Raw genomic sequence first — 25,408 nt, forward strand, 5'->3', positions numbered from 1 at the left:
AACATATGAATGAGCTCATGGGATTTCATTCCCCTCCATACATCTCTCTATAATTCACTCAAAGTAAGGGATATAAGGCATGAATTGTAATGTACCATGACAAAAATTGAATCAAACCAATATTAACTGGTCTTGAATTGAAATTTTGTGATACTGATAGTTACCAGACCAAATTATTGATCTATGTAGACTGGCTTAAGTAGGATATTGTTTGGATTGAATTTTAATCATCATTTTTTGACAAAGTATTGAAATTTAATCATCCATACATATTATCTTGTTTTCGATTATGCTAGTCCTGATTACTATGGAAGAGAATGCAAGGTAAGAGCTAGTTTCAACTTTCGAGAAAAACGTCTACTAGCTGGTTTCTTTGAGAAGAGTGGCCGTGAAGGTCCACATAAGTTATACAGGCATACATATACCATTATCAAGATTAGTTTTTTTCTCTTCTAAAAAACATTAGTTTTTGGGGAAATGGGGTTTTTTTAATCGAAGATTCTCCCACACCTAAAACAGTTAACAACAACAAATATATCTATCGGAAATGAGTGATGATAGTTAAATGAAGAGTTTTATTCAAAGATCGAAATTCCTATCTACTATCTGGGTGCATATTGCATAACGTGTCCTAGGTCCATGAAACATGAGCTTTGGGGCTTGCCAATTTAAAGAGCCAATTTTTCAAAAGATTATATGTCCCAGATGGTTCACCGTTTTGAAGCAAGACGCCGCTAAATTGTTGCCATACACTCAATCGCTCAAACTTCCAGTTCAAAATTTACCAAATGAACATGTTATTTGGTCCTATGCATGTTCTAGCCAGTACAACCAACACCATTATTAGTTTATTACTATCTTCGAACCTCTTCCAAATGCATTCCTCGTGTCTTTTGGAAGCCAGTGGACTGAAGAATCATTGTACTACCAATATTGCTATCTTGTTATTTGCAATCAAAGCAGCATCATTGTAGCAATTTTAAGTTAAACTAATTCTAACTTCTACTTTATGATAGAATAAAATAAAAATAAAACAATGCATTAAATTAGAAATAGATACTACTCCCTCTGTTTTTTAAAGATGAATGTTCTAGGATTTTCACACTTATTAAGAAACCATATTAAAACTTAGTTATTAATGTATAGTTTTTTGTAACTTTATATTTTTTATATTTTTAAACCAATAGGATTAAAAGAAATGTAATTAATATTTTTGAAACACACAATTTTTTATTATTAGTTGACAAAATATGCTTTAAAAACATAAAAAATACATCTTTTGGAAACAAAATATTTTTCTAGAACATCCATCTTTAAGAAACAGAGGGAGTAGTTAGTAACAAGCAAAACGAACCAAAAAAACACTGACTGTAACAAAAATATACTTGTTTGGAGATATTAATTAGTCCTATTTTTTTGTAACACTATATTAATTAGTCCTAAAATATTCAATTTTGTCTATGTGAAGTAAAAAACTTGACGAAGCCTAGGGAGTTTAAGTCTTTTATCCGTGAGTTTCGCCATGTTTGACCTGTCGCAAGCAAGGTCAGGTCGGTCCGTTCAAAAATTCAATATGTGGATGTAGGTCGAGTCGGTTTTAAGAAAGACAGATACAGTCGGCCAAATTAATTTTTGACATCCGCCAATCCGTAAACTAAAAATAAAAGTTATAAAAAAATACTTCATAAAAAATTAAAAATTATATTTTAATTATAAAAATATGATTTATATTATTTTCTACAGAAAGTAATTATTTTATTACAAAACATAATTATTTTATTTAAATGTATATTACCCGTGTACCGACTTTTTTCGCGGTCATAAGGGTTAAAATTCTGAAGCCAAAAGATAAAGGTAGGCGAGAAAATTTGGAAATCCGACAGAAAATAGTAATATCGATGTATTTACATAATTAATAAAATATAATAGATAAAAATACGACACCGCCTAAGCTACTAGCTTGTCTTTTTGTAGCATTGATCGAGTTACACTAAGAAGTAATAGTGTCTATATAGCCTAGGTACCGAGTCACGCTCATTCCATCTTAAGAAGCTTATAAACAAAACAGAAATGGCATCTCCTGCCGTCTACACCACACAGAAACCACATGTAGTCTGCGTGCCTCATCCGGCTCAAGGACACATCAACCCGATGCTTAAGGTAGCTAAACTCCTCCACGCTAAAGGCTTCCATGTAACCTTCGTCAACACCGTCTACAACCACAAACGTCTCCTCCGATCTCGCGGACCCAACGCGCTAGACGGGTTTCCTTCCTTCCGTTTTGAGTCTATCCCTGATGGTTTACCGGAGACTGATGGGAATACAACACAGGACATCCCTTCCCTTTGCGTGTCCACCATGAACAATTGTCTTTCTCCGTTTAAGGATCTTCTCCGGAAAATAAACACCGGAGATGATGTTCCTCCAGTGAGCTGTATTGTATCGGACGCTGTGATGAGCTTTACACTTGACGCTGCCGAGGAGCTAGGTGTCCCAGATGTTGTTTTTTGGACCGCAAGTGCTTGTGGCTTGATGGCTTTTCTACAATTTCAACGCTTTATCGAGAAAGGTTTAACTCCTTTTAAAGGTACTAATTATTTCACATAGTTTTTTATTAAAAAAGTTAGAGATTACTGATTTTAGTTCACATAGTTTTTTTTTTTTTGAAAATTCACATAGTTAAAAAGAGAAGAAATTTCGTATCCTATAGATTACTAATAATGACTAGGTTGGTGGATTTGACGGATGAAAGCTTTTTTTCCGTCACTGAATGACAGATGAAAGCTATATCTCTAATAAGGAGCATCTAGAGACGGTTATTGATACACTAAAAATGAATCTTTGCTACTGTCAAGTTAACAGTGGTAATTGTAATATTTGAGATTCAATCCAGAGGACCAGTTTACTCTTTACTCTTATGAGTTCAATGTCAAGCTGAGAAACAAGTGGGTTTTGAGAATTAATTGCGACAAAAGTAACAATAATGCCTAGGTAATTTGAATTCAATTTAAATGAAGCTGGCTTAGGGTCAATAATCGGATGTTACTTGCAGAACTGAACAACTATTCAAGTGCGATGAAATGCGATCTAGAACTCAGATCACTCAGCTGGAACAACTCACTATCGTGATCTTATTCCCTATGCGAGTCGGTCTTGAATCCTAAGCTCTCGCTTGGAACAAGACGCGAAAGCAAGCTTTAGATGCGAGATCTGATTAGTTCACTTAATACCCTAATATCTACTCTCGCTGATTAGGGATACTAAGCTCATTCAATATAGGTCGACTTATCTCCTAACGGTTAGCTAGAGGATTAAATCATAGATCCAACATTAAGTGATCAGTTCAATGCAGGCAGTAAGATCAATATGAATGAAGATAGTTGAGATCACTTATTTGTGTTCAGTTCATGCGGCTAACACCCTACAACCCTAAGCAAGCTTTGCCTACTACTCAATCATAAAGCAGGATGGCACAAGCAAGATTCCTGAATAATACTGCATATAAAATAAGTAAAAAGACAAAGGGTTCAGGGTAATCTTCTCGTGAGAATGAGAGATGGAGCCTTCTCCCTTACAAGTTGCGTAAAATCCAAAAGAGTAATCTAGGTTTCTTGTAAAACTCGTGTGTCCTTTAGGAAAACGATAGCCTCCCCTTTTATAGGGAGGCGCTGGTGATAGGAGAATAAGAGAAAGAGAAAGTCGAAACTAGGGCAAACTCCAGAATAGGAAGTTTCCTTAATGAGCGGGAGCAGTCTAATGCTTGATCTCTTCGGGAGCAACCCTTGGGTTGTTCTAAATGACTGTTCCACGTTGAATCCTTCGAAACAGCATCAGACTTCCTGAAACTCTCTCCTTTACTCTTTCACATGTTCCCAACCTAGAATGATGTAAATTAAACACGAATTAGGACTGAAAATGAGCTCAAAGTGCACATGTATTGGTATTAAAAACACCACATATCAATTCCCCCAGACTTAGATCCTTGTTTGTCCTCGAACAAGACCAAGCCTCAAGAGCAGGGAGAAAGGTTTGAAGGAGCGGGAACTCGCTTTGTCTGAATAACCATGCTCTTACCACACATCTCTGAACCATACAAGCTGTAGAATCAGATCGCACACCCTTACCAGAACACCCCACGATTGCTGTTCGAAGATCAGCTCCGTACTCTGTATCTCATACCTGAAAAGGTTGCACTATCGAGACAAAACTCCTTTAAGAATCATTTAAGAACAGCGTGAGCTTCTCATTACAAGCACTATTCAGGGTAGACGGGTTGATAAGGAATAGGCTGTTTTACGGTGGAGCTGAGAGTGTTTAGGGGTTACCGTGTTTGAGTGCATGCAGGATATCGCGCAAAATAGCAAGAGAGGACGGATCTGCTGAAGCCCACAACCCTTACTCATCTCTGCCTCACGGATTAGATTGTTCTACAATTTGGATCAATCGTGCCACTTTTCTCCAGCTCTTGACTTCTTTTTATTCCTCCAAAATCTGCGCCCACTTCTTGCTCACCCTTTTCCAGCAGCATGCATCTCGAATCTACACTCTCCATCATAAATAAATTAAAGTATTCGGTTTTTTTTTTTTTTTTTTTTTTTGAGTGGAGATGGAGGGAGGTATTGGGACGAATGTTTTGCAGCCGCTGGGGGTCTATCCTCTGTTTCTCACGGGGTGCCATTGTTCCATGCGCCTTCGACTGTTCCTTTCTTTAAGGATTGATCTTGTCGACTGTTCTCAATCTGCTTGCTCTTCTCTCTGAGTGTCAGGCGTCAACGAGTAAGGGGCTGTGTCAATCCTATCCTCTCCGGCCCTTTTGCACATATCTGCACATATGACATTGAAAAACAGAGTGCATGAGGGTGAAAATAAAGGTTTAGGTAGAAGGTTGGAACTAGCTAAAAATGAGCTAGCCGCTCAGGATCAGCAAGATTGGTAAAAAGAATAAGAAGCCCTGAGCGTTGGTCTCGTTTCCCTGATCTAGTGCCCATAACAAGAAGAATTTCAGTCAAGATTAGGTTCAAGTTGGGTGGAGTTGAGTCTACCCAGTGTAACCTGACCAGATGAGAGCTTCTGGAGAGTCAAATGAGATGAGTCAAAGGGTGTTCCAGGTCCAATTATGGGCTCTTTCATCACTGCTAAGGTCACTGGATAAGAATGTTAGAGCACGAGGTGGTTAAAAGAATATATCACAAGGTCCTAATTCCCACAAGAGTTTTAACTGACTCGATCCTAAACTGACTCGATAAAACATCAAAATGACGCAAGGACTGACTCAAAAACAAAGAAACAAAGAAATAGAGTTTCAGCACCCAGTGCTTCCCCCAGACTTAATCGACACCATCCCTGGTGGAAATGAAGCTGAGGTCAGCCAAAAAGCAACACAGCATAAAACATAAAAAATAAAAATAAAAAGTTCAGATGGATAGAACAATGGATAGAGGATAGTCCTTGCGGACTCAGTCGGACTCGCCGCTCTCGGCTGGGTCAAAGGATCGCCTGTTGCGCGAGCGATGAACCTCTTCTGAAAAAGGGCCAGTTCCTATGGGCTCCTTGCCTGGTCGGTGGGATCTTGATGGTCGATCTGTCGTAGACTGGCGCTGGGCGCTCCCTCCAATGTATCCCCCAGTGACGAGGTGGAGTATCCTCCGCATGAGGCTGTTGTTCTTTCGCTGCGAGTCCACCATCCAGCGTCTGTAAGCTTGATCATCGGTCACATCGGCGAGCTCTCCTAGGTCGTACGATGGGTCGGCTTCAGGGGTGATGTCCTCAACATCATCCATGTCTTCGTCAGGGACCGCAGCACGTGGATCAGTGCAAAGGAGCTCGGGGGGAGGAAGAAACCGTATGTCCTCAAACACGCTGAACCTGGTGATCTCGGGGTGAGGCAGTTTGGTGAATAGCTGAGTTCCGGCTTTATCGTAAAAGCTGTAGGTCTCTTCATCTCGCATGATGTGGCACGCCATTAGGTACCTAATGTCGAGGTACTGGACCTCCTTGTTGACGCTGTATTTGGTGAGATCAATGTCGAAATGCTTGAAAAGCGGTGTGAGCAGGCTGCCGCTCCTGTCTTTCTTCTTCGAGCCGTGCATAAGGCACTGTTGCCGCTCGCATATCATGGTGATGAAGTTGAAACCGGGATTCGTCTTAACCCTTTGAATGGGAATTCCGGAACCAGAGGCGCGAATTTCATCCTCAATACCAGTGTACAGGGTTTGCAGCTCCCCGTTGGTGACCTTCGATGTCAGATCCTTGGCGAACAGGAGGTTTGAGATGATCTTCGCGATGACACGAAGCGCGGGGTTCCGAATCTGCGACTGGTAGACCTTCCCTGCTGTGAAGTTCCCATTTGCAATGCAGTCCCAAAAGGCGTTAGAGGGAGAGAACTTTTTCGCCACCGCTACCCCCTTCGGTTCAGCGGCCATCTCATAGATTTCATTGAGCTTGTCGAGGGACAAGCGACAATACTCTCCATCCGCCATGAAAGAGAACGAGCAGTTGGCGTAGGAGGGTGCGTCGGAATCATCGTAGGTGATCGTGGCCGTGGCGAGCATCTGGCGAACAAGGTCTGGGTAGAGCTCGTGCGTTGTGTAGCACAGAGGAGCAATCCCGATGGCGTGCAGCGTTTCGAATACATCCTCGTCGATCCCAAGATCAGCCAAAGTTTCTGTGTGGCAGAAACGAGTGGGTAGCATGTCAACTCGGAGGAGGGCGTTGTAACGAGCTGCTGTCCCCTTATCCCACCCCTCGCAATTGAAGTCCAGGAACAATGGGCTGTCGAGATCAATCAGTTCACCCTCTTGCTCGCGGGGCCATGGGTAGGAGGCGGACGTTTGTTGCTGCACTTGCGGGGGTGGCGTGCTGCACGTGGCTCTCGTTCGCTTGGCGGATTGCTTAGTTCTTGCCATCTACAAGGCAAACAAGATCAAGCATTAGTTTTATTATGTCACACAGAAGAAATGGAATCGAGGTATTCCCATCTCTCCTTGTGCGAACTGCAAACCGCTGTTCACTTCAACAAATTTCAACCAAATCAAACTCAAATCGCAATCGTGAAATAGGAGAGTGTTCATATTCTAAATCAACCCTAACAGCACGAGGGGGGATCGATATCAAGTGGTTAAACAAGAATCGATCTATGAAAGCGGTTTAGAAATGAATTTGCAAACCGAGTTGGGATTGTCGGGCCTCTTACCTGTGGAAACTGGTAAAGTGATCTGCAAAAACAGAGAGAACTCGAGATTCCAAACGAATGAGAAGCAAAACCACTTAAAACGGTTGAGAATCAAAGATTTGGTGGTTTGTTTAGAGAAAATCGCAAGTGGGGGATCAGTGTACGGCGGACTGAAAGGGAAAGTGAAGGGTGAAGCCTTAAATAGGCAAAACCCTAACTGTTCCCGAAATTATTCTCTTTTTTTTTTTTATTAATTTTTTTTTTTTGTTCGGAACACTTACCTGGAACAGTCGATGGGTTGTTCTAACAGAAGAACAGTCCGTTGGTTGTTCTGAGTGAAGAGTCCGATTTTCTTTTTCTGCAAAATAAATTAGAAAAGGAAAAGAACAGACTATGTAGACAATGTATGTACTGACCAGTGGGTTGCCTCCCACCAAGCGCTTGTTTAAAGTCATTAGCTCGACTTGGATCAATTGATCAGGCTGATGGGGGCTCGCTTAGGGGAATTTCTTCTCCCTCTGCGATAGTGGAGTCAGCAAGGTAGTGCTTGACGCGCTGTCCATTCACTACAAACTCGTCCCCTTTTTGTCTAATAACACAACTGCTCCGTAGGGTCGAACTTCCTTAACAGTGAAAGGCCCGGACCATCTAGACTTCAACTTCCCTGGGAATAATCTCAGCCTCGAATTGAAAAGCAAGACCTTATCGTTTGGTTCGAATTGTCTGGCAATGATCCTCTTGTCATGGTAGGCCTTGGTTTTCTCTTTGTAGATTTTGGAGCTTTCATAGGCGAGGTGCCTTATCTCCTCCAGTTCATGAATCTGGATCATGCGTCTCTCGGTTGCTGGCTTGATGTCGAAATTCAGTAGCTTGACTGCCCATGCAGCCTTGTATTCAAGCTCGACGGGTAGGTGACATGCTTTACCATACACCAAGTGGTAGGGAGTCGTTCCTAGCGGCGTCTTGTAGGCTGTTCTGTAGGCCCATAGCGCATCGTCCAGCTTAAGCGACCAGTCCTTTCGCGATGTGTTGACAGTTTTCTGCAGGATGCTTTTGATCTCCCTGTTGGACACCTCAACCTGTCCGCTCGTCTGTGGATGGTAAGCAGTTGCCACCTTGTGGTTCACTCCATTCTTTTTTAAAAGGCCCTGAAATGCCTTGTTGATGAAGTGTGTTCCACCATCGCTGATTACGACCCTAGGCACTCCGAACCTTGGGAATATGATTGAGCTGAACATCTTAGTCGCCACTTTTGCATCGTTCGTAGGGCTTGCCACTGCTTCTACCCACTTAGACACGTAGTCAACGGCGACAAGGATGTACTCGTTCTTGAAGGACGCAGGGAATGGTCCCATGAAATCGACTCCCCAACAGTCGAATACCTCAACCTCTAGAATGTAATTCTGAGGCATCTCATTCCTCTTGCTGATGTTCCCAAGTCGCTGGCATGCATCGCACCTGGCTACGTAGGCTTGAGCATCCCTGAACATAGTCGGCCACCAGAACCCTGCTTGGAGGACTTTAGAAACCGTTTTGAATGCAGCGAAATGACCTGCGTAAGATGAACCATGGCAGTGGTGCAGAATTCCTGGAATATCTGCCTCTGGAACACACCTTCTGAACAAACCATCCTTGCCTTGTCTGTACAAGAACGGTTCATCCCAAACATAACGCCTTGCCTCTCTCAGGAATTTCCTCTTGTCGTTTCCTGTGAACTTAAGTGGTGGCTTTTCAGCAGCTAGATAGTTAGCAATCTCAGCAAACCATGGGAGGTGAGGATATTGCTTTTGGATCAAGGCGACATGATGTTTCGAGATGTGAGAACAATCGGGCGCTTTCCTCGGAGGTTGTTCCGCGATGCTGGAACAGTCTGACATGGTTCTTAGAGATTGTTCCGCGTAACACAGACCAATCGCGTTGACGTGTTCAACTGGGTGTTCCTCATCAAGAGTTGTGTCGTCCTCAATCTTCATTCTGGACAGATGGTCAGCGACCCCATTCTCGACACCTCTCTTATCTTTTATCTCTAGATCAAATTCTTGGAGAAGAAGAATCCACCTTAACAACCTCGGTTTCGCATCTTTCTTTGTGAGCAGGTACTTAAGAGCAGCATGGTCTGTGTGCACAATCACTTTAGATCCCACTAGGTAGGACCTAAATTTTTCGAAAGCAAAAACAATAGCCAGAAGCTCTTTCTCAGTTGTAGCGTATCTGCACTGAGCTTCATCCATAGTTTTGCTAGCGTAATAGATCACATGAAGTTTCTTGTCCTTACGCTGCCCAAGTACTGCTCCAACTGCAAAATCACTTGCATCAGTCATGATTTCAAAGGGTAGGTCCCAGTCTGGTGGTTGCACAACAGGTGCACTGACTAGAGCTCCCTTGATGGTGTGGAAAGCAGCTAGACACTCACTGTCGAAATCGAACTTGATCTCCTTACAGAGCAGTCTGGTGAGTGGTCTTGCTATCCTTGAGAAATCCTGGATAAACCGTCGGTAAAACCCAGCATGACCCAAGAAACTCCTGATGGCCTTCACGTTTGTTGGTGGTTGCAAACTCATCATCACTTCGATCTTTGCCTTATCCACCTCAATTCCTTTCTCGGAGATCTTGTGCCCTAGAACAATCCCGTCTGTGACCATGAAGTGGCATTTCTCCCAGTTGAGTACGAGGTGTTTCTCCTCACATCTTTTAAGAACCCTGCACAAGTTTGACAAACAGACATTAAAGGAGCTTCCATAGACGCTGAAATCGTCCATGAAAACTTCCATAATGTCTTCAATCAGGTCAGTAAAGATCGACATCATGCAGCGCTGGAATGTTGCTGGCGCATTGCACAAGCCGAATGGCATTCTCCTGTAAGCGTACGTTCCGTAGGGGCATGTGAACGTCGTTTTCTCCTGATCGTCTGGATGGATGGGAATCTGAAAGAAACCTGAATAACCATCTAAAAAGCAGTAATATGGGTGGTTAGCCAATCTCTCAAGCATTTGATCAATAAAAGGGAGTGGGAAGTGATCCTTTCTAGTTGCTGCATTTAATTTCTTGAAATCTATGCACATGCGATGTCCTGTCACCGTCCTAGTAGGGATCAATTCATTCTTTTCATTTGTGATAACAGTGATCCCACCTTTCTTAGGTACAACATGAACAGGACTGACCCATTTACTATCAGAAATCGCATAGATCACACCTGCTTCAAGAAGTTTCATTATCTCTTTCTTAACGACATCTTTTAGATTCGGGTTTAACCTCCTCTGATGTTCGACAGAAGTCATTGATTCATCTTCCAAGTGGATTCTATGCATGCATAAATCAGGCGAAATACCAGGGATGTCAGCTAGCGAATATCCTAATGCCTTACGATATTTTCTAAGCTCGCATAAAAGCAATGCAGTTTCCACATTATTCAGCTCAGCATTCACAATGACAGGATATGTGGAATTCGGACCTAAGAAAGCGTACCTGAGCCCTTTGGGAAGGGGTTTTAGCTCATCTTTGGGAGCCTTGAGCTCGCTCCAGGGATCCTCTGGTTGGTCCGGTTTAGGGGTCGCTCCAGATGGAGTGGTCTCGCACCTGTTGATATCCTCCCCCAGACTTAGACTCGCTACCATTCTCCCCATACTCCTTGCGGAGTCAAGCATCTTGGCATATCCATCAGCATCAATGTTCACCATACTCTGCTCGGCTTCAGCACGCACCAGTGCAAGTTCCAGTGGGTCTTCGGTAAGAATCTCCTCGATCATTCCTTCTTGTGGTTGGAGCGGATCAACCCCTTCATTGACCTCAAAGGTTTGTCCATCCAACATCGGCTTCTTTAGCAACTCATCCATTTCGAATTGCATAACTATGTCCCCAAGATTCAGATCAATCTTTCCCTGTCGCACATCAATGATAGCTCCGACAGTACATGTTGGGGTCAAAAACGGTTACGACGGAATTACCACCCGAAAATCCTCAGAGATCGTATTTCCGAAAGAGTTAGTAAAAGAAGGGATGTAATTTTCGTAAAAATAACCTATACGAGGTTATTTTTACGAAGAAGTATTCTTTGGGATTCAAACCGAACGATCGTCCCGCTCGGTCGCTACGTAGCGACCGAGCTCGGGCCAAAGCTCGGTCACTACGTAGCGACCGAGCGATCGTCCCGCTCGGTCGCTACGTAGCGACCGAGCGATCGTCCCGCTCGGTCGCTACGTAGCGACCGAGCTCGTAGCGACCGAGCGATCGTCCCGCTCGGTCGCTACGTAGCGACCGAGCTCGAGCCAAAGCTCGGTCGCTACGTAGCGACCGAGCGATCGTCCCGCTCGGTCGCTACGTAGCGACCGAGCTCAAGCCGAAGCTCGGTCGCTACGTAGCGACCGAGCACTCGTTTCGCTCGGTCGCTACATAGCGACCGGGCTCGAGCCAAAGTTCGGTCGCTGTGTAGCGATTGAACCTTTCTGAACATCGATACGACACCAGTCCTTGCATTCTCGTCAAACCTTCGAATGCTATCTCCCGAAGACCGTAGCAAGCTCAGTCCATGTTTCCCTCTATTCTAATTCATCGATCAAACTTCGCGGATTAGAAACCGCGGAAAACTCGTAGTAAACGTGTCGAGTCGGAAGACGGCCCAAAGGGACCTAAAACACGACTCGAGGCCCATCCTATGATTTTTCTTAACCAAAAGCCCGTGAACCACAGCATGGTTCGCGCTTGGCCCACGAGGAAGGATAAATGTCAAGTTTCCGCGGATAAATACGGAAGTTTTGAAGATAATTGTGAAGATCGGGAAAAATGGAATATCTCCATTTTTATGCTATGACGGCTTAAGGGCAGAAGAGTAAAAGCGTAAACCGACCTTGGAGCTAGTATATAAGGAGTCCTAGGCGAGGAGCAGAAGGGAGAACTTTTTAGATTCGGAATTCTCTGCACTTAGAAACTTTAGGCTTATTCTCGACAAGTTCGGTTTCTATGACTGGCACTCAATTACTAGACGAACTCGCCCAGGCAGTTCGATCTCTTGTCCAGCTCTATCAATTGAACTACGTTCGGCTTGATCCTCGAAAGGGGTACGTAGGCAGCCTTTAACAAGGTTCAGTCCAAAATCAATCTAAGCCTTTTAGATATCTTTTTCGTCCTTTGTTATCGAGCTGCGACTCAACTAGGATTAGGGTTTTATGTTGCTAGAACTAGGTAACTCGCTGACGGCCCCTGCGGCCAAAGCCTTTGTATTCTCTTGTAATGATCGCAACGCTCTTACGCGGACTCGAAATAAGATCTACTGTTTTCTCTAAACTCGTTTGTTATCTTTTCATGATTTCCGCATATATTCGATCACTTGTCGTTGGCTCTCGCAGAGATCCGGGACCTCTGAGAAATTAGGGTTTTCCTAGTTTCCTTATTTAAACGGAAATCGACAGTGCGAATTTCGGTTCCCACAGTACATAAGAATGGTCTTCCCAAGATGAGGGGGTCCTTAGACTCTTCTTCTAATTCCAGAACAACGAAGTCTGCTGGAACAGTGGTGTTCCCTACTTTCACTTGGAGATCCTCTAGAATACCAACAGGAGATTTGACTGATCTGTCTGCGAAAACCAAGGACATCTTAGTTGGTTTGAAGTGCGTGTATCCGAGTCGTAAAGCTACAGAGTAGGGCATGAGATTCACGCTAGACCCAAGATCCACCAAGGAGCAGGCAAAAACTGTCTTCCCAATCTAGATAGAGAGGACAAATTTGCCGGGATCTCCTCGTTTTTTTATTTGCCTGTTCTGAAGCACTGCGCTGCACTCCTTGGAAACTGTCATGAACTCGCTCTCGTCTGATATTTTCCCTGAGATCAACCCCTTCATAAAGCTACGCATGGAGGGCATCATCTGAATCGCATCCATCAGGGGAAGTCGGACGGTTAGATCTTCCAGCATCTTCCTGCATTTTATTTCCTCCTTGTCCTTACGAGTGACCTTCGCTGGAACAGGGTAAGGGACTTTTGGAATGTATTCGCGAGGAGGAACAGCCGCTGGAATCGGGCGCACTGCTTCAGCCGGTTGTTCTGAGCGTGGCGAGGCTGTTTCAACTACCGGCTCTGTATTCCCCTCATCTGCTTGGTCGGCTGGTGGTTGCTCTGACTCTTTCTGCTTGCCTTTCTCAGCCGCGGTGAACCTTCTCCTTTCTGGCTCGGAAAGTTGCTTCCCGCTTCTTAGCTGAACCGCATTGCACTCCTTGGGGTTTTTGTCTGTTTTACCAGGTAGAGTACCTTGCTGTCTCTTGACACTCTCGGCAGTCTGAGCTATCTGAATGTCCATCTGTCTCATATGGCTTGCGACATTATCATATTTGGTGCTCAGGTCTCCGAACATATGGTTCATCCTAGTATTGATCTCGGTAGTGACCTGGTTCAGCGCTTTCCCTTGGAGCTGTTGTCCTTGGAGGAGTTGCTGCAGCATGGTTTTAGTTTCATCTTGCGGAACAGCGACAGGGGTGGAGGTAGCGACTTGAGTGTTCTGGTGGTTCTGTATTTGAGGCTGATTGCTCTGCGGTTGGCTTAGAACATATGTTCGGGGTTGATAGTTCTTCTGATATCCCGAATACTGGCCCTGGTTGTTCTGCGCCGGATCAACTTGTTTGTCCTACTTAGGCCAGAAAAGTTGTGGATTGTTCCTTACGTTAGGGTTCAGGTGATAATTCTTCAGCTGCCACCCTTGTCCATTTACGTAACTCACTTCCTGCTGATCGTCTCCTGCCTGCTCAGCTTCAAACGCCTTGTCCCCCGCACTCTTCTCAGGAGTTGCTTCTTCCATTATGAAGACCTGGCTCTGGTTTCCCTTCAGCAGTTGGTCTACCTTCGCCGCTAAATCGTCTATGCTGTTCACACTTTTGGAGCGATCATGCTCCTTGTTCTTGTTGAGTGAACTGGAAGCCATGTTCTCAATCAACGCGAATGCACCAGGGGTGGTCTGAGTCATGAAGTCTCCGTTACTAGAGGAATCAAGGGTGTTCCGGTACTCATAGCTCACTCCATCGTAGAACACCTCCAATATGTAATCGTCATCAAACCCGTGGTGTGGACATTCCCTCTGGTACTCTTTATACCTCTCCCAAGCTTCATAAAAGGGTTCCTCAGATTTCTGCTTGAAGTTGGAGATTCTATGCCTTAGAGCCGCGGTTTTGGACTTTGTGTAGAAGTGGCTCAGGAATGCTGATCGAACCTGATCCCATGAGGTTAGAGAACCAGTTGGGAGAGATTGCAGCCAACGTGCAGCTTTCCCTTCAAGAGAAAATGGGAACAGCATGCACTTGACGTAATCCGGTGGCACTCCATTTGAGCGAGAGAAATTGCAGATCCTCTCAAAGGCCTCTATGTGATCCATTGGTATGTCTGAAGTGAGGCCACTGAATGTTCTCTTCTGTACCAGACCAATCAGTGCAGGTTTGATCTCATAATCCTGTCGAGTACAGGGTGGAGGGTTGATGGGGGAGCGGTTAGTAGCAAAATTCCTCGGAAGGTTTCGCTCCCCAATAAGAGCACCACGCTCCTCTCGCGCAGCGTTCTCGGCTGCTTGCTCTTGTGCAGCTTGTTGCTGATTCTGGATGGTTTGCTGCATCTGCTGCATCTGCTGTTGCTGATTCTGCATTTGTTGTTGAATGAGTTCCAATGCAGTAGTGAGGTCATCCATATTGCCATGATCACCCATGTTGGTGTCGGTTGTTCTTGGCTGTTGACGGTTCTGTCTTTCTAATCTTGCGAGTTCTTCGTTAGTCAGCTGATGTAGTGGTCCTTGTGCGTTGCTCCGAGTATGTCTACTGGTCATGCACTTGGATCATCTGTTCCAACAAAGAAGTAAAGCAAGTTAGATATCTCAGACTAAATATTAAACTAAATCATAGATCCAACATTAAGTGATCAGTTCAATGCAGGCAGTAAGATCAATATGAATGAAGATAGTTGAGATCACTTATTTGTGTTCAGTTCATGCGGCTAACACCCTACAACCCTAAGCAAGCTTTGCCTACTACTCAATCATAAAGCAGGATGGCACAAGCAAGATTCCTGAATAATACTGCATATAAAATAAGTAAAAAGACAAAGGGTTCAGGGTAATCTTCTCGTGAGAATGAGAGATGGAGCCTTCTCCCTTACAAGTTGCGTAAAATCCAAAAGAGTAATCTAGGTTTCTTGTAAAACTCGTGTGTCCTTTAGGAAAACGATAGCCTCCCCTTTTATAGGGAGGCGCTGGTGATAGGAGAATAAGAGAAAGAGAAAGTCGAAACTAGGGCAAACTCCAGAATAGGAAGTTTCCTTAATGAGCGGGAGCAGTCTAATGCTTGATCTCTTCGGGAGCAACCCTTGGGTTGTTCTAAATGACTGTTCCACGTTGAATCCTTCGAAACAGCATCAGACTTCCTGAAACTCTCTCCTTTACTCTTTCACCTGTTCCCAACCTAGAATGATGTAAATTAAACACGAATTAGGACTGAAAATGAGCTCAAAGTGCACATGTATTGGTATTAAAAACACCACATATCAATTTTTAGTGTATCAGTTATAGACTGGATACCATCAATGAAAAATTTTAGGCTAAAGGACTTCCCTAGCTTCATCCTTACCACTGATCCTGACGACATAATGCTCAATTTCTCCATTCGAGAGGTCGAGCGATTCAAAGGCGCCACTGCGATCATTCTCAACACGTTTGATGATCTGGAACATGACGTCATACAGTCGATAAAATCTATGTTACCTCCAGTTTATTCTATTGGACCGCTCAATCTCCTAGCGAGCCAGGAAGTCTACGTGGATAGTGATATGGGACAAATGGGATTAAATTTGTGGAGAGAAGAAACTGAATGTTTGGACTGGCTCGACACTAAAGCTCCAAACAGCGTTGTTTTTGTAAATTTTGGATGCATAACGGTGATGAGTGTGGAGCAGCTAGATGAGTTTGCTTGGGGTTTAGCTGGTAGTGGGAAAGAGTTTTTGTGGGTGATCCGACCGGATTTAGTGGCCGGAGAGGCGGCAGCGGTTCCACCGGAGTTTATAAGGGAGACGGAGGACCGGGGGATGATGGCCAGTTGGTGTCCTCAAGAGAAAGTCCTTTCCCACCCAGCAATAGGAGGATTCTTGACGCATTGTGGGTGGAACTCGACGTTAGAAAGTCTTTCTGGCGGTGTTCCGATGATATGTTGGCCATTTTTTGCGGAGCAGCCAACGAACTGTAAATTTTGTTGTGATGAGTGGGGAGTAGGGATGGAGATCGGCGGTGATGTAAAGAGAGAGGAGGTTGAGGCGGTTATACGAGAGTTAATGGATGGAGAAAAGGGAAAGAAGTTGAGAGAGAAGGCAGAGAAGTGGCAGCGGCTGGCCAAGGAAGCGACCGAGTATCCATCTGGTTCGTCAAACGTCAGCTTTGAGACCCTTGTTAATAAGGTTCTCTAAGAACAAGGTACTAAAATCTTATAGTGCAAAATTTCATTAAATAAAAAAAAGATATGATCGTATCAGTGTCATTGTAATAAGACTAACCAGAAAAAGGTTTTACCATCCTAACAAGTTTCACAAAAACAGATAATATCTGCATATCTATAATGTCATCTTCGATCGGAACCGACCCAATATGTCTGGTGCCTCCCATCTCTTACCCTTTCAGCTAAAAATGTTAATAACCATGCTTGAAAGAAAACTTTAATAAGTAACAAAAACAGGTAGATTATTAATTTAGTTTTCGAGTATGAACAAAACAATTAATTATAAATCTTGATTCTAGCGATGTACATATAATTTTGGGATTCCACCATTACTGGTTTGTAAATTTTTATATTCTTACTAAGTTCTACTACGTACTATTCTTAAACCCACTGTTATTTAAGAACAATTTTACTACTTTAAGAATAGAAAGAATTTCTTTAAGCAAAAAAAAAAAGAATAGAAAGAATATCAAAGTCGACTTATTATATTATTGCGTTAGAAGAAAAAGAAAGAAAACATGAAAATGGATAAAGCCATCTTTATTTTGGCAGTCATGTTAAGACATACATGGATTTGGTTGAGAAAATAAACGAATTAGCTTTTTCTCTTCCTTGGATGAAGAGAAAGAGAGCGTAAAAAATGTCAAAAGATTGTGCAAGATGAACTTGATCACGAAGATGATGTCAACTCTCTGTTCGTTGTTGCACTTTCAGGTGCATCCCTTGCATCGAATTCTCCTCCTTCTCCTGAGACTTGATGTGTTGTTGCTTGTGATTCTGATGAAAACAAACAGCCACAACATTAAACATTTTTACGAAACCAGTTTTTAAATAAATAGTCAATCTACAAGTCTTTGCAGACACAAAAAGTCAATCAACAAGTCCACATATAGAATTTATTTGTTTGGTTGCCCCTCTGCATATAAGTTTGGATAATTGTTTAAATAGAGAGTGGTCCCTTCTCCGTTGTGAGTTGTGACTAGACCTTGAGAATCAATGATATAAAAAAGTGACAGGAACCCACATGCAAATTACACTATTGGTTTAGGCATATTACATACACATACTCATATATATTAACATGCATGACCCATGATGGAAGATAGACAGATGTGAGGGAACAAAAAATTAGACAGCTCAGTTCACATGGACATGACGCAATTATATATATCCCATGTGCCCAATCATCCACTCTCTCTTTTTTTGTTATTCCAAGTAATCTTCTGTACTCTTATATATGCATATGATCTTACTAGTTAATTCGTTTTTTGTTGTTTTTGACGACACTATCTAGTATACTTAGTGAACTTAGATCTTGATGGTGTATGCATTTGCACATTTGCATGATGAACAATGTGGGTTGAGAAAACTAAACACTGAACTATTTAATGACGTACCAGTGGAAGAAGATATTGGCTCTTGGGAAGGAGGGGCATTAGAGGAAGTAGTAGGAGCCTCGGAATTGTATGGGTAGATTAGGTAAGAAGAGGTTGAAGGTAAGCGTTGCTGTTGCTGCTGCTGATGAATATGATGAGCATAATGTTGGTGATGTTGATGAGGATATGGTCTAGGGCTCGGAGCTTGGAAGTAATAGTAAGGAGAAGGCATGATATTGGATGACGATGGTGATGTTGCCCCTCCACCGTACATTTGCTGTTGATAGTATTGTGCTTGTTGGAGTTGTGTGTTGTATAATGCCTGCATGTAATAATAACAATTCACTACCAGACTTGTTATTGCTAATTTAAACAACACAACCACATCTGTTCAAAAAAACAACAACAACAACACAATCACATTCATGATTTACTCTAACTCCTACGTCACTGATCTACAACCAACCAACATTGGTGCTTAGTTCTCAGAGATGAAGACTAAACCGATTCAAACAATAACAGCCGATAGATGGAAACAATACACAAAGATATATATATATATATATATATGTGTGTATATATATATATATCATAGCATGTTTATAATTGTATATGGAGAGAGAGAGATACTGACTTGGGGGTACCCATATTCAGAATTGTAGGTGTACCTGAAAACAAAAAATTTAATGACACTAAACCAGTTAGGATTTGAGCTCTGAAGCCCCAAAATACCACACACATAAAAAGTGTAAATTATTTTTCCTCGACAAAATTAAGTGCATGCAAATTCATCGAAACATATATATATACACTCTTTATATGCACATGACATATTTCACTATTATTGTTCTATTGCGATGTGGTCTGGCTAATCTACAATCTACAATATATAGTATACTTTTTACATGACAACTAGCTAGTCTGATATAAGTATTTATATTATGAATATGATATTTACAGGCTGACTCCAACTTGCTCAAACTGAAGCATTAAATATCATCTTCTATGATTCTATCTCTTACCATTTCAATTGCATTGGACCATTTCATTGTCTACGCAAAATTTATAAATTTCCTTACACCTTTGTATTTCAATAAAGAAAACTAACCTATTAAATCTTATTTTTAAAATGATAAACACGTACCCGTACGGCGGATACATGAGCTGGGCAGTCGCAGCCTGCTGCAGCGGAGCAGCCATTCCGGTATAGCCTGATTGTCCCCCGCCTTGATACTGACTAGGGCTTCCTCCTTGTCCTCTCCCTGTGCCATCAAAGAGTAATCTTAAATATTTTACATAAAATTCCTACTGATTATATTATTGGAAATGTAGCATTTTTCCTTGTATGCATATCACAGAAAATCAATATTATATTAAAAATATATGAAAATTTATAAGTTTTTTAAGAGCTTTCATAATATTAAAATTTTATATACTGATTAATATCTTCAACGATAAAATAAGTGGTGAATTCAGTTTTTTTTACCAAAGAAAAAGATGACTTAAATTATGAAAAACACAGTAGTGTATTATTCATCATCATATGAGCCTTTGTTAATTTTTGGAAAAAAAAAGATTAAACCCATCAAATAATCCAGCCAAAAGGATAGAACATTTAATAGACCTATGAGACGATGATTGACACATTCAGAAGATAAACGCTACACGAACCTCTAGGCGTCGATGGTCGTGGCCGTCCAAAAGACGCAATATTGCAATTTGCCTTTCTTCCATCGATCACAGGATTTGGATCGGCCACTGCTCTAGTCGCTGAGTCTGGCTCACGAAACGTGACCTGGAACCAGCGAGATGATGACGTTGCTGGCCTCGAAAAACAAGTACATAACAAAAAACAATGGATTAACTTACGAAACCATAGCCTTTAGATTTTCCTGTGGTCTTGTCCGTGATGATGACTGCTTCAAGAATCTCTCCGAACTGATCGAAGTAACGACGCATTTCCTCGGTTGGTGTCTCCCATGCTAAGCCTCCGACGAACACTTTCGTGAAGGTCGTGTCTCCGAACGGCGATCGGTAATAGCTCGTATTAGAAGACATAAGTTATACGAAATGATATATAACTGTTTTTTGATTGTTGATGATGATGGTTTGTGATGATATATACCGATAACAGATATATTGAATTAATAAAAATGAATGAATATATGGAGAATGGGGTCTGTCTAATTAAAACATCAGCGAAGAAAAGAAAAGAAAAGAAGAAAAGATTGTAATTGAAGGAAAGTTAGCTCCTTTATGTCGTCAAATGCCTCACGAACGACTTTTTCAATTTCTCTCTTTTTCTTTCTTTCTTTTTTTTTTTTTTTTTGGCAATTTGCAACTCTTAACGGTGCCGTATTATGATTCTGACCCTACACTGACCATGTCTTCGCTGTCTATAATTTTTGCCAGGGTTTTAACATTGTACCTCTTCCACAACTTTTTATTTCATCACTCATTAAATATCTCCATTGATGTTTTTAAATATAGTTATATAACTGATTCTCGTAGATAATCTGTAAACTGAGAGATGATACAGAGTTTTATCAAAAAATTTGGAATCAGGAATTTCACTCACAATTCTGTAGTTAACAATAAGTAATACGAAGCTATTTTTTTATAAGTAAAAGACGAAGCTATTTCGCAGCTCTCGAATTAAATAGTATATTTTAATGATTCTGCCATATTATTTGGCATAATCAGTATACGTATACCTCTACATCATAGATCTTATAGACAAATTATATGTTACTACAAGTCTATAGAAGACTATATGTGATTAATTATTATAATAAGATAATCATAGATCATACCCATGTTCTATTTTGGGTTGGTTGATTATATTATTTTTGTTCTTCTATGTATAGCTCTCATCCTTGGGTTGGTTCATCCCTTGATTTCTTTTCGTGAAAACAATATATAATCAATCTTAAATTTTCAATGCAGCTTGCATCTTGTTTGTCAAATATTGAAAACTCATATATATATTCCTTACTATCACGTAGTATGATGTACTTGACATTAATTCTCTTGATCATAAGCTGACTGAAATTATATGAGATCAAAGTTAAGCACCAACACCAGCTTCGATGTTAAAAGAAAAAAACATACCATAGCAAAAATATGAAAGGTAATTAATGTGTGTAGAAATTAGACAAATACTCTTTTTTTTTTGACATCAAGAATTAGACAAATACTCATGATGATTATGCCGATTGGATTAGTATTGACTTTTCAAGATTAGTGGAAGTCCATTGTTATATCCACCAAGTCATAAAGGGGTAAGTGGAACCTGATGAAGGGATCGGATCGTTTCAAGTTTGAGTATATATATTCCTGTAGAAATTTCTCGTCCCTTGTTTATAAAATGCCTAATTGATATCAGACTATATGATACACGGCAATATATACACACACACACATATAAGTAGACTATAAATAAACTCTACAAATCCCTAACCAGTTGTTTTATTAGTGCCAGATAATAAATTAGATGTAGAGTTTGTTATGAATCAACTAATATAGTATTAATCGTCTTGATGTGGTTGTCTAATTATGGCCGATTTGATTCAAAGATACATAATTCTTTTTTTAAAATATACTATCTCTGTTTCTGAATAAGTGTCATTTTGACATTTTTCACACAGATTAAGAAAGTAATTAAAATCTATGTAAGTTGTTATTAATTATACCTCTCTAACCAATAGTATTTGAGAGAAATAAAATTATTTATAAAATCAATGTAGTTTGCAATTAATTTTTAGCAGAGCCGGGCTTGAGATTCCGGGGGTCCTATCCAAAATAAAAAAAATATTTAATTTTTTAAAGATAATTTTTTGAATTTTTTTTGAAATTGTTTTTAAGATAAAACATTTTTTGTTTACTTAAAATTTTAAAAGAATATTTTTAGTCTATTATAAATTTTTTATATAATTATAATTTTTAAAATCTGTTTATTTTATCATTTTTTCTATTTTACATTAAACATTTATATATTTATTTTATACAAAAAAATTTTTTTTAAAAAAGAGGTCCCACAAAAGTGGGGGCCCCATTCAAATGTTTTGCATGAATGGAGTCAAACCCCTCTGATTTTAGTTGAAAATAAGTGTAATTTCATTGGAATTATAAAGTGACATTTTTTGTGTAACAAGAAAAAAATGTTAGAATGACACTTATTATGAAACAGAAGGAGTTTATTAGTGCACATATTATGATAAGTTGGAATTAGTTCTTTAGGAGAAAACTTTGAATAATAACTGAAAATTTGCAAATACCAAACATTATGGTTTTACACCACGACATCTAGTAGGTATATAATAAATTATGATACGTTCATGTAACAAGAATGTACTTATATTGGCAGGGGTAAATATTGAAGCAATATTTTGCGTCTACGGTGAGTCGGTGATTACACGTACATTAAACGTATAGAACAGTTCTTGTAGGGACGAAAGCCATATCTTTGAGATAGACACATACTCTTTTATTATTATTTTTTTTTTGATAATCCAGGTACCCGAACCTCTTCACTTAGTCCGACTATCTCACCGCGTCCAACTGGAATTGGTGAGAAAGGTCCTGGAAACCAAACAAAAACCATGTTAAATCCGCTGTGGTCGGGGCTCGAACTCGTGATGGCAGGCACCTCAGCCGAGGTTCCTTTACCACCAGACCACGAGGCCCGATTCATACTCTCTTATTTATCAAAACAAAAGTAAACACATAGTAAAAAGAGTAAAACTAACAAGGATATATAAATGCAAATACTGTTGTAAGGGGCATATACATATGTGAAAGTGGAAGGCAAAAGAATTGAGAAGATCACATGAGCAAAACAGCTTACTTTATTAAAAAAAAAATGAGAGAAACAGCTTTACATAGTCCCCCGCACGCATGCAAGCACCCAATAACGACCATCCCTCTTTTAAACCCCCTTTTTTCTCTTCTTTTCTTATGCAAACTATTACTAAACCCCACTATCAATAATCTACATGAGTCCCGTTTGCATTTTACAATAACTATTATATTGAGCAGAATCAGATTGTATATAGATAACTGTGTAGTTGACCCAAAAAAAAAATGTATGTCATTTCTCATACCAACCTATTCATTGGTAGCTCTGATCAAATTATGGATAGAAAATGGCGGAAATTTTTAAGAGAAATTTTATATGAAAATGTTGGTTGATGACAACATTTGTTTGGTCAGCCAATAAGGATATTTGCTTGGCAATAAAGAGAAAAAGAAAGTGGAGCCAGTTTGCCAGCATGTCGAAAGAGGAGATAGTTGGAGTGGAGATTAAAGAAGCAGCATAAAAGAGAATTCGTGAACTGGCAGATCCCTCCACGTGGAACCTCCTCCTGTCATTATTTTATCTCCATTAGCTGTCTCTCTCTTGCACTAAATACGAAAAAATATATCCGTAAACGCAGAGTGGTTTATGTTCGAATCATTGATGTGTTAGCATATATGGGTGTAAATCTATATAATGTATGTTACTGATAGAAAAATGATGTGTGTACGCTTATACTTTTCTTGTTTATCGTTAAATATATAAACCTTTTATAGATAGTCGTTTTTTTCAAACCTTTTATAGATAGTCTTTTATAACAATTTTGGCTGCTTTTTTGTTAACGACGCTGGCTAATAGTAATAGGCTTTATAAAACTTTAAATTAATTTAAAATATTGATAAAACTTAAATCCGCTTCTACAAAATACTATAGTGTCGGGCTACGACTTAGGGTTAGGGAATATGTTGAAGAAAAGAGATCATGACGTCGACGATAGAAAAGTGTAATCATGCAACATCAATTATATTTGAGGTATTGTCTATATATGTTGAGAATATAAAAGAACTACAAACTGAAAACAGAATTACAAAAAGACTTCACATATTAAAGCTAACAACAATGGGGCGGTGGCGCAGTTGGCTAGCGCGTAGGTCTCATAGCTATTGAGTGATCCTGAGGTCGAGAGTTCGAGCCTCTCTCGTCCCAAATATTTTTCCTTTTCGCACATGATTGGCCCAAATTCAATACTACTTATTTGCCCAAGAATCCAATTAACCTTACCTGTGACGGAATGCGTCAGCATCACAAAGACAAAGCAATCAAACAGAGAAACAACGAAGCAGATGCAAGTAGACAACATTTGAGAACTCGTTACATATGACCCAGCGACTGGGGCCTCTTAGTAGCCCACAATATTATCCGTTGTCGTGATTGAACTGGCAAAACCGAACTAGCATGACCAATTAAAAAGTCAAAGAGCAGCGCACTCAACTGCTCGACTCATTGAAATTGTGGAAGCTCCGTTAATCTTTTTTTTTCCACTAAGAGATATTATTAGCAAAGGGCAAAGCCCAAAGGAAACATACAAAAGCCCAAAATGGCAAGCCAGACGAAAACCAACGAACAGACAAAGAGACCCACCGGCCCAAATCAAAAAAGCCCAAAGGGATAACGGAGAGTCATCAACTTTCCACGCGGCGTGCTACAGAAGCGGAAGGGGCACGTGTAAAAAAGAGACGAGACACGTCACCAACGACAAGAAAGTCGTCACCAGAACTTCTCATCAACGACCACCGGAACATACCGGAGACAGGCCGTCGAATAAGTAGAGACCGTCGGACGACTTTAGAAATTATGGAGCCACCACACCGAAGCCAAAGACGCCGGAACAACATAACCGGAACGCATCAAATCGGCCAAACCGAGAGCAAATCCGACAATCGGAGCCACCGTACACGTCAAAAGGCGAAGCCAAAATACCTCTGCATCATCAATCGACAACCCATGCTCCAACATCGATTTTCTGAAGGCGACAGCACAGAGGAAGTCGAAAAGGCAGAGGATGATACAATCCGGGAAAAACCCGAAGTGAAGCCGCCGTCATCACCGAAGTTGCAAGTGAGACGCCGGAGCCAAGTGCTAGCGGCCATCGGAAAGAAAGATGCACCGCCAGAGCCAAGTGCTAGCGGCCATCGAAGAGACAGATACGCCGCTAGAGCCAAAACCCGACAACCGATTCTAAGGAAGCCATCCGGTTGTCGGAAACGAGCGCCGGAAACCACCGTGGAGACCTAACCTAGGACGGAATTTCGCCGTAAAACACTGGCCGAGGTTTCATCTCATCACTTCCTCTGTGTCGAATGAAAGAAATGGAACAGAGCAAAAGGAGAGAGAAACCGCAATTCAACTGTGGAAGCTCCGTTAATCTATCGATCTTTTTTTTCGGTGTAAATAATCTATCGATCTTCATTAATACTTCTACATTAGATATCCAAGTTTTGAGTCTCAAAAAGACAAATTATACAAATTAATAAAAACATACTTACAAAATATCTTTATCATGGTGTAAAGAGTATTGTCAAACGTATATAATTGTCTAGTGTAAAATCGTTTATAAT

At 41.0% G+C, this 25,408-nt stretch overlaps 2 protein-coding genes and 2 non-coding genes across 4 annotated transcripts; 3 read left to right on the plus strand and 1 right to left on the minus strand.

Moving 5' to 3' along the window:
* Positions 1 to 1,580: 1,580 nt before the first annotated feature.
* LOC106453551 (UDP-glycosyltransferase 85A7-like) lies at positions 1,581 to 18,187 on the plus strand. The gene is made up of 4 exons (XM_048740987.1): positions 1,581 to 2,587; positions 2,778 to 2,816; positions 15,698 to 16,597; positions 18,020 to 18,187. The coding sequence occupies exons 1-3, from the start codon at positions 2,071 to 2,073 to the stop codon at positions 16,588 to 16,590; spliced, it is 1,449 nt and encodes a 482-aa protein (XP_048596944.1). The 5' UTR covers positions 1,581 to 2,070; the 3' UTR covers positions 16,591 to 16,597; positions 18,020 to 18,187.
* Positions 14,208 to 14,314, plus strand: LOC125578733. Its single transcript, XR_007316816.1, has one exon. It is a non-coding gene; the product is annotated as a small nucleolar RNA R71 (small nucleolar RNA).
* On the minus strand, positions 17,085 to 20,277 carry LOC106445487 (RNA-binding protein 24). Its single transcript, XM_013887058.3, has 6 exons — positions 19,865 to 20,277; positions 19,667 to 19,790; positions 19,140 to 19,257; positions 18,630 to 18,663; positions 18,017 to 18,317; positions 17,085 to 17,396 (listed from the first exon to the last, which is right to left on the minus strand). The coding sequence occupies exons 1-6, from the start codon at positions 20,051 to 20,053 to the stop codon at positions 17,290 to 17,292; spliced, it is 873 nt and encodes a 290-aa protein (XP_013742512.1). The 5' UTR covers positions 20,054 to 20,277; the 3' UTR covers positions 17,085 to 17,289.
* Positions 20,278 to 23,911: 3,634 nt separating this feature from the next.
* Positions 23,912 to 23,996, plus strand: TRNAM-CAU. Its single transcript is given in 2 exon segments — positions 23,912 to 23,949; positions 23,961 to 23,996. It is a non-coding gene; the product is annotated as a tRNA-Met (tRNA).
* The last annotated feature ends 1,412 nt before the right edge of the window (positions 23,997 to 25,408 follow it).

The sequence above is a fragment of the Brassica napus genome, chromosome A9 (genome assembly GCF_020379485.1).
Source record: "Brassica napus cultivar Da-Ae chromosome A9, Da-Ae, whole genome shotgun sequence".
NCBI lineage: Eukaryota > Viridiplantae > Streptophyta > Magnoliopsida > Brassicales > Brassicaceae > Brassica > Brassica napus.

What these genes read in the sequence shown, in the direction of transcription:
- LOC106445487 (XM_013887058.3), bottom strand. Translation starts at nt 20,053, where the DNA reads ATGTCTTCTAATACGAGCTATTACCGATCGCCGTTCGGAGACACGACC. An exon ending in AATCTAAAGGCTATGGTTTC is followed by an intron (nt 19,791 to 19,864) that starts GTAAGTTAATCC and finishes CGCTGGTTCCAG; the next exon opens with GTCACGTTTCGTGAGCCAGA. An exon ending in CTGAATATGGGTACCCCCAA is followed by an intron (nt 18,318 to 18,629) that starts GTCAGTATCTCT and finishes TATTACATGCAG; the next exon opens with GCATTATACAACACACAACT.
- LOC106453551 (XM_048740987.1), top strand. Translation starts at nt 2,071, where the DNA reads ATGGCATCTCCTGCCGTCTACACCACACAGAAACCACATGTAGTCTGC. An exon ending in AGGTTTAACTCCTTTTAAAG is followed by an intron (nt 2,588 to 2,777) that starts GTACTAATTATT and finishes ACTGAATGACAG; the next exon opens with ATGAAAGCTATATCTCTAAT. An exon ending in TAAGGAGCATCTAGAGACGG is followed by an intron (nt 2,817 to 15,697) that starts TTATTGATACAC and finishes TTAGTGTATCAG; the next exon opens with TTATAGACTGGATACCATCA.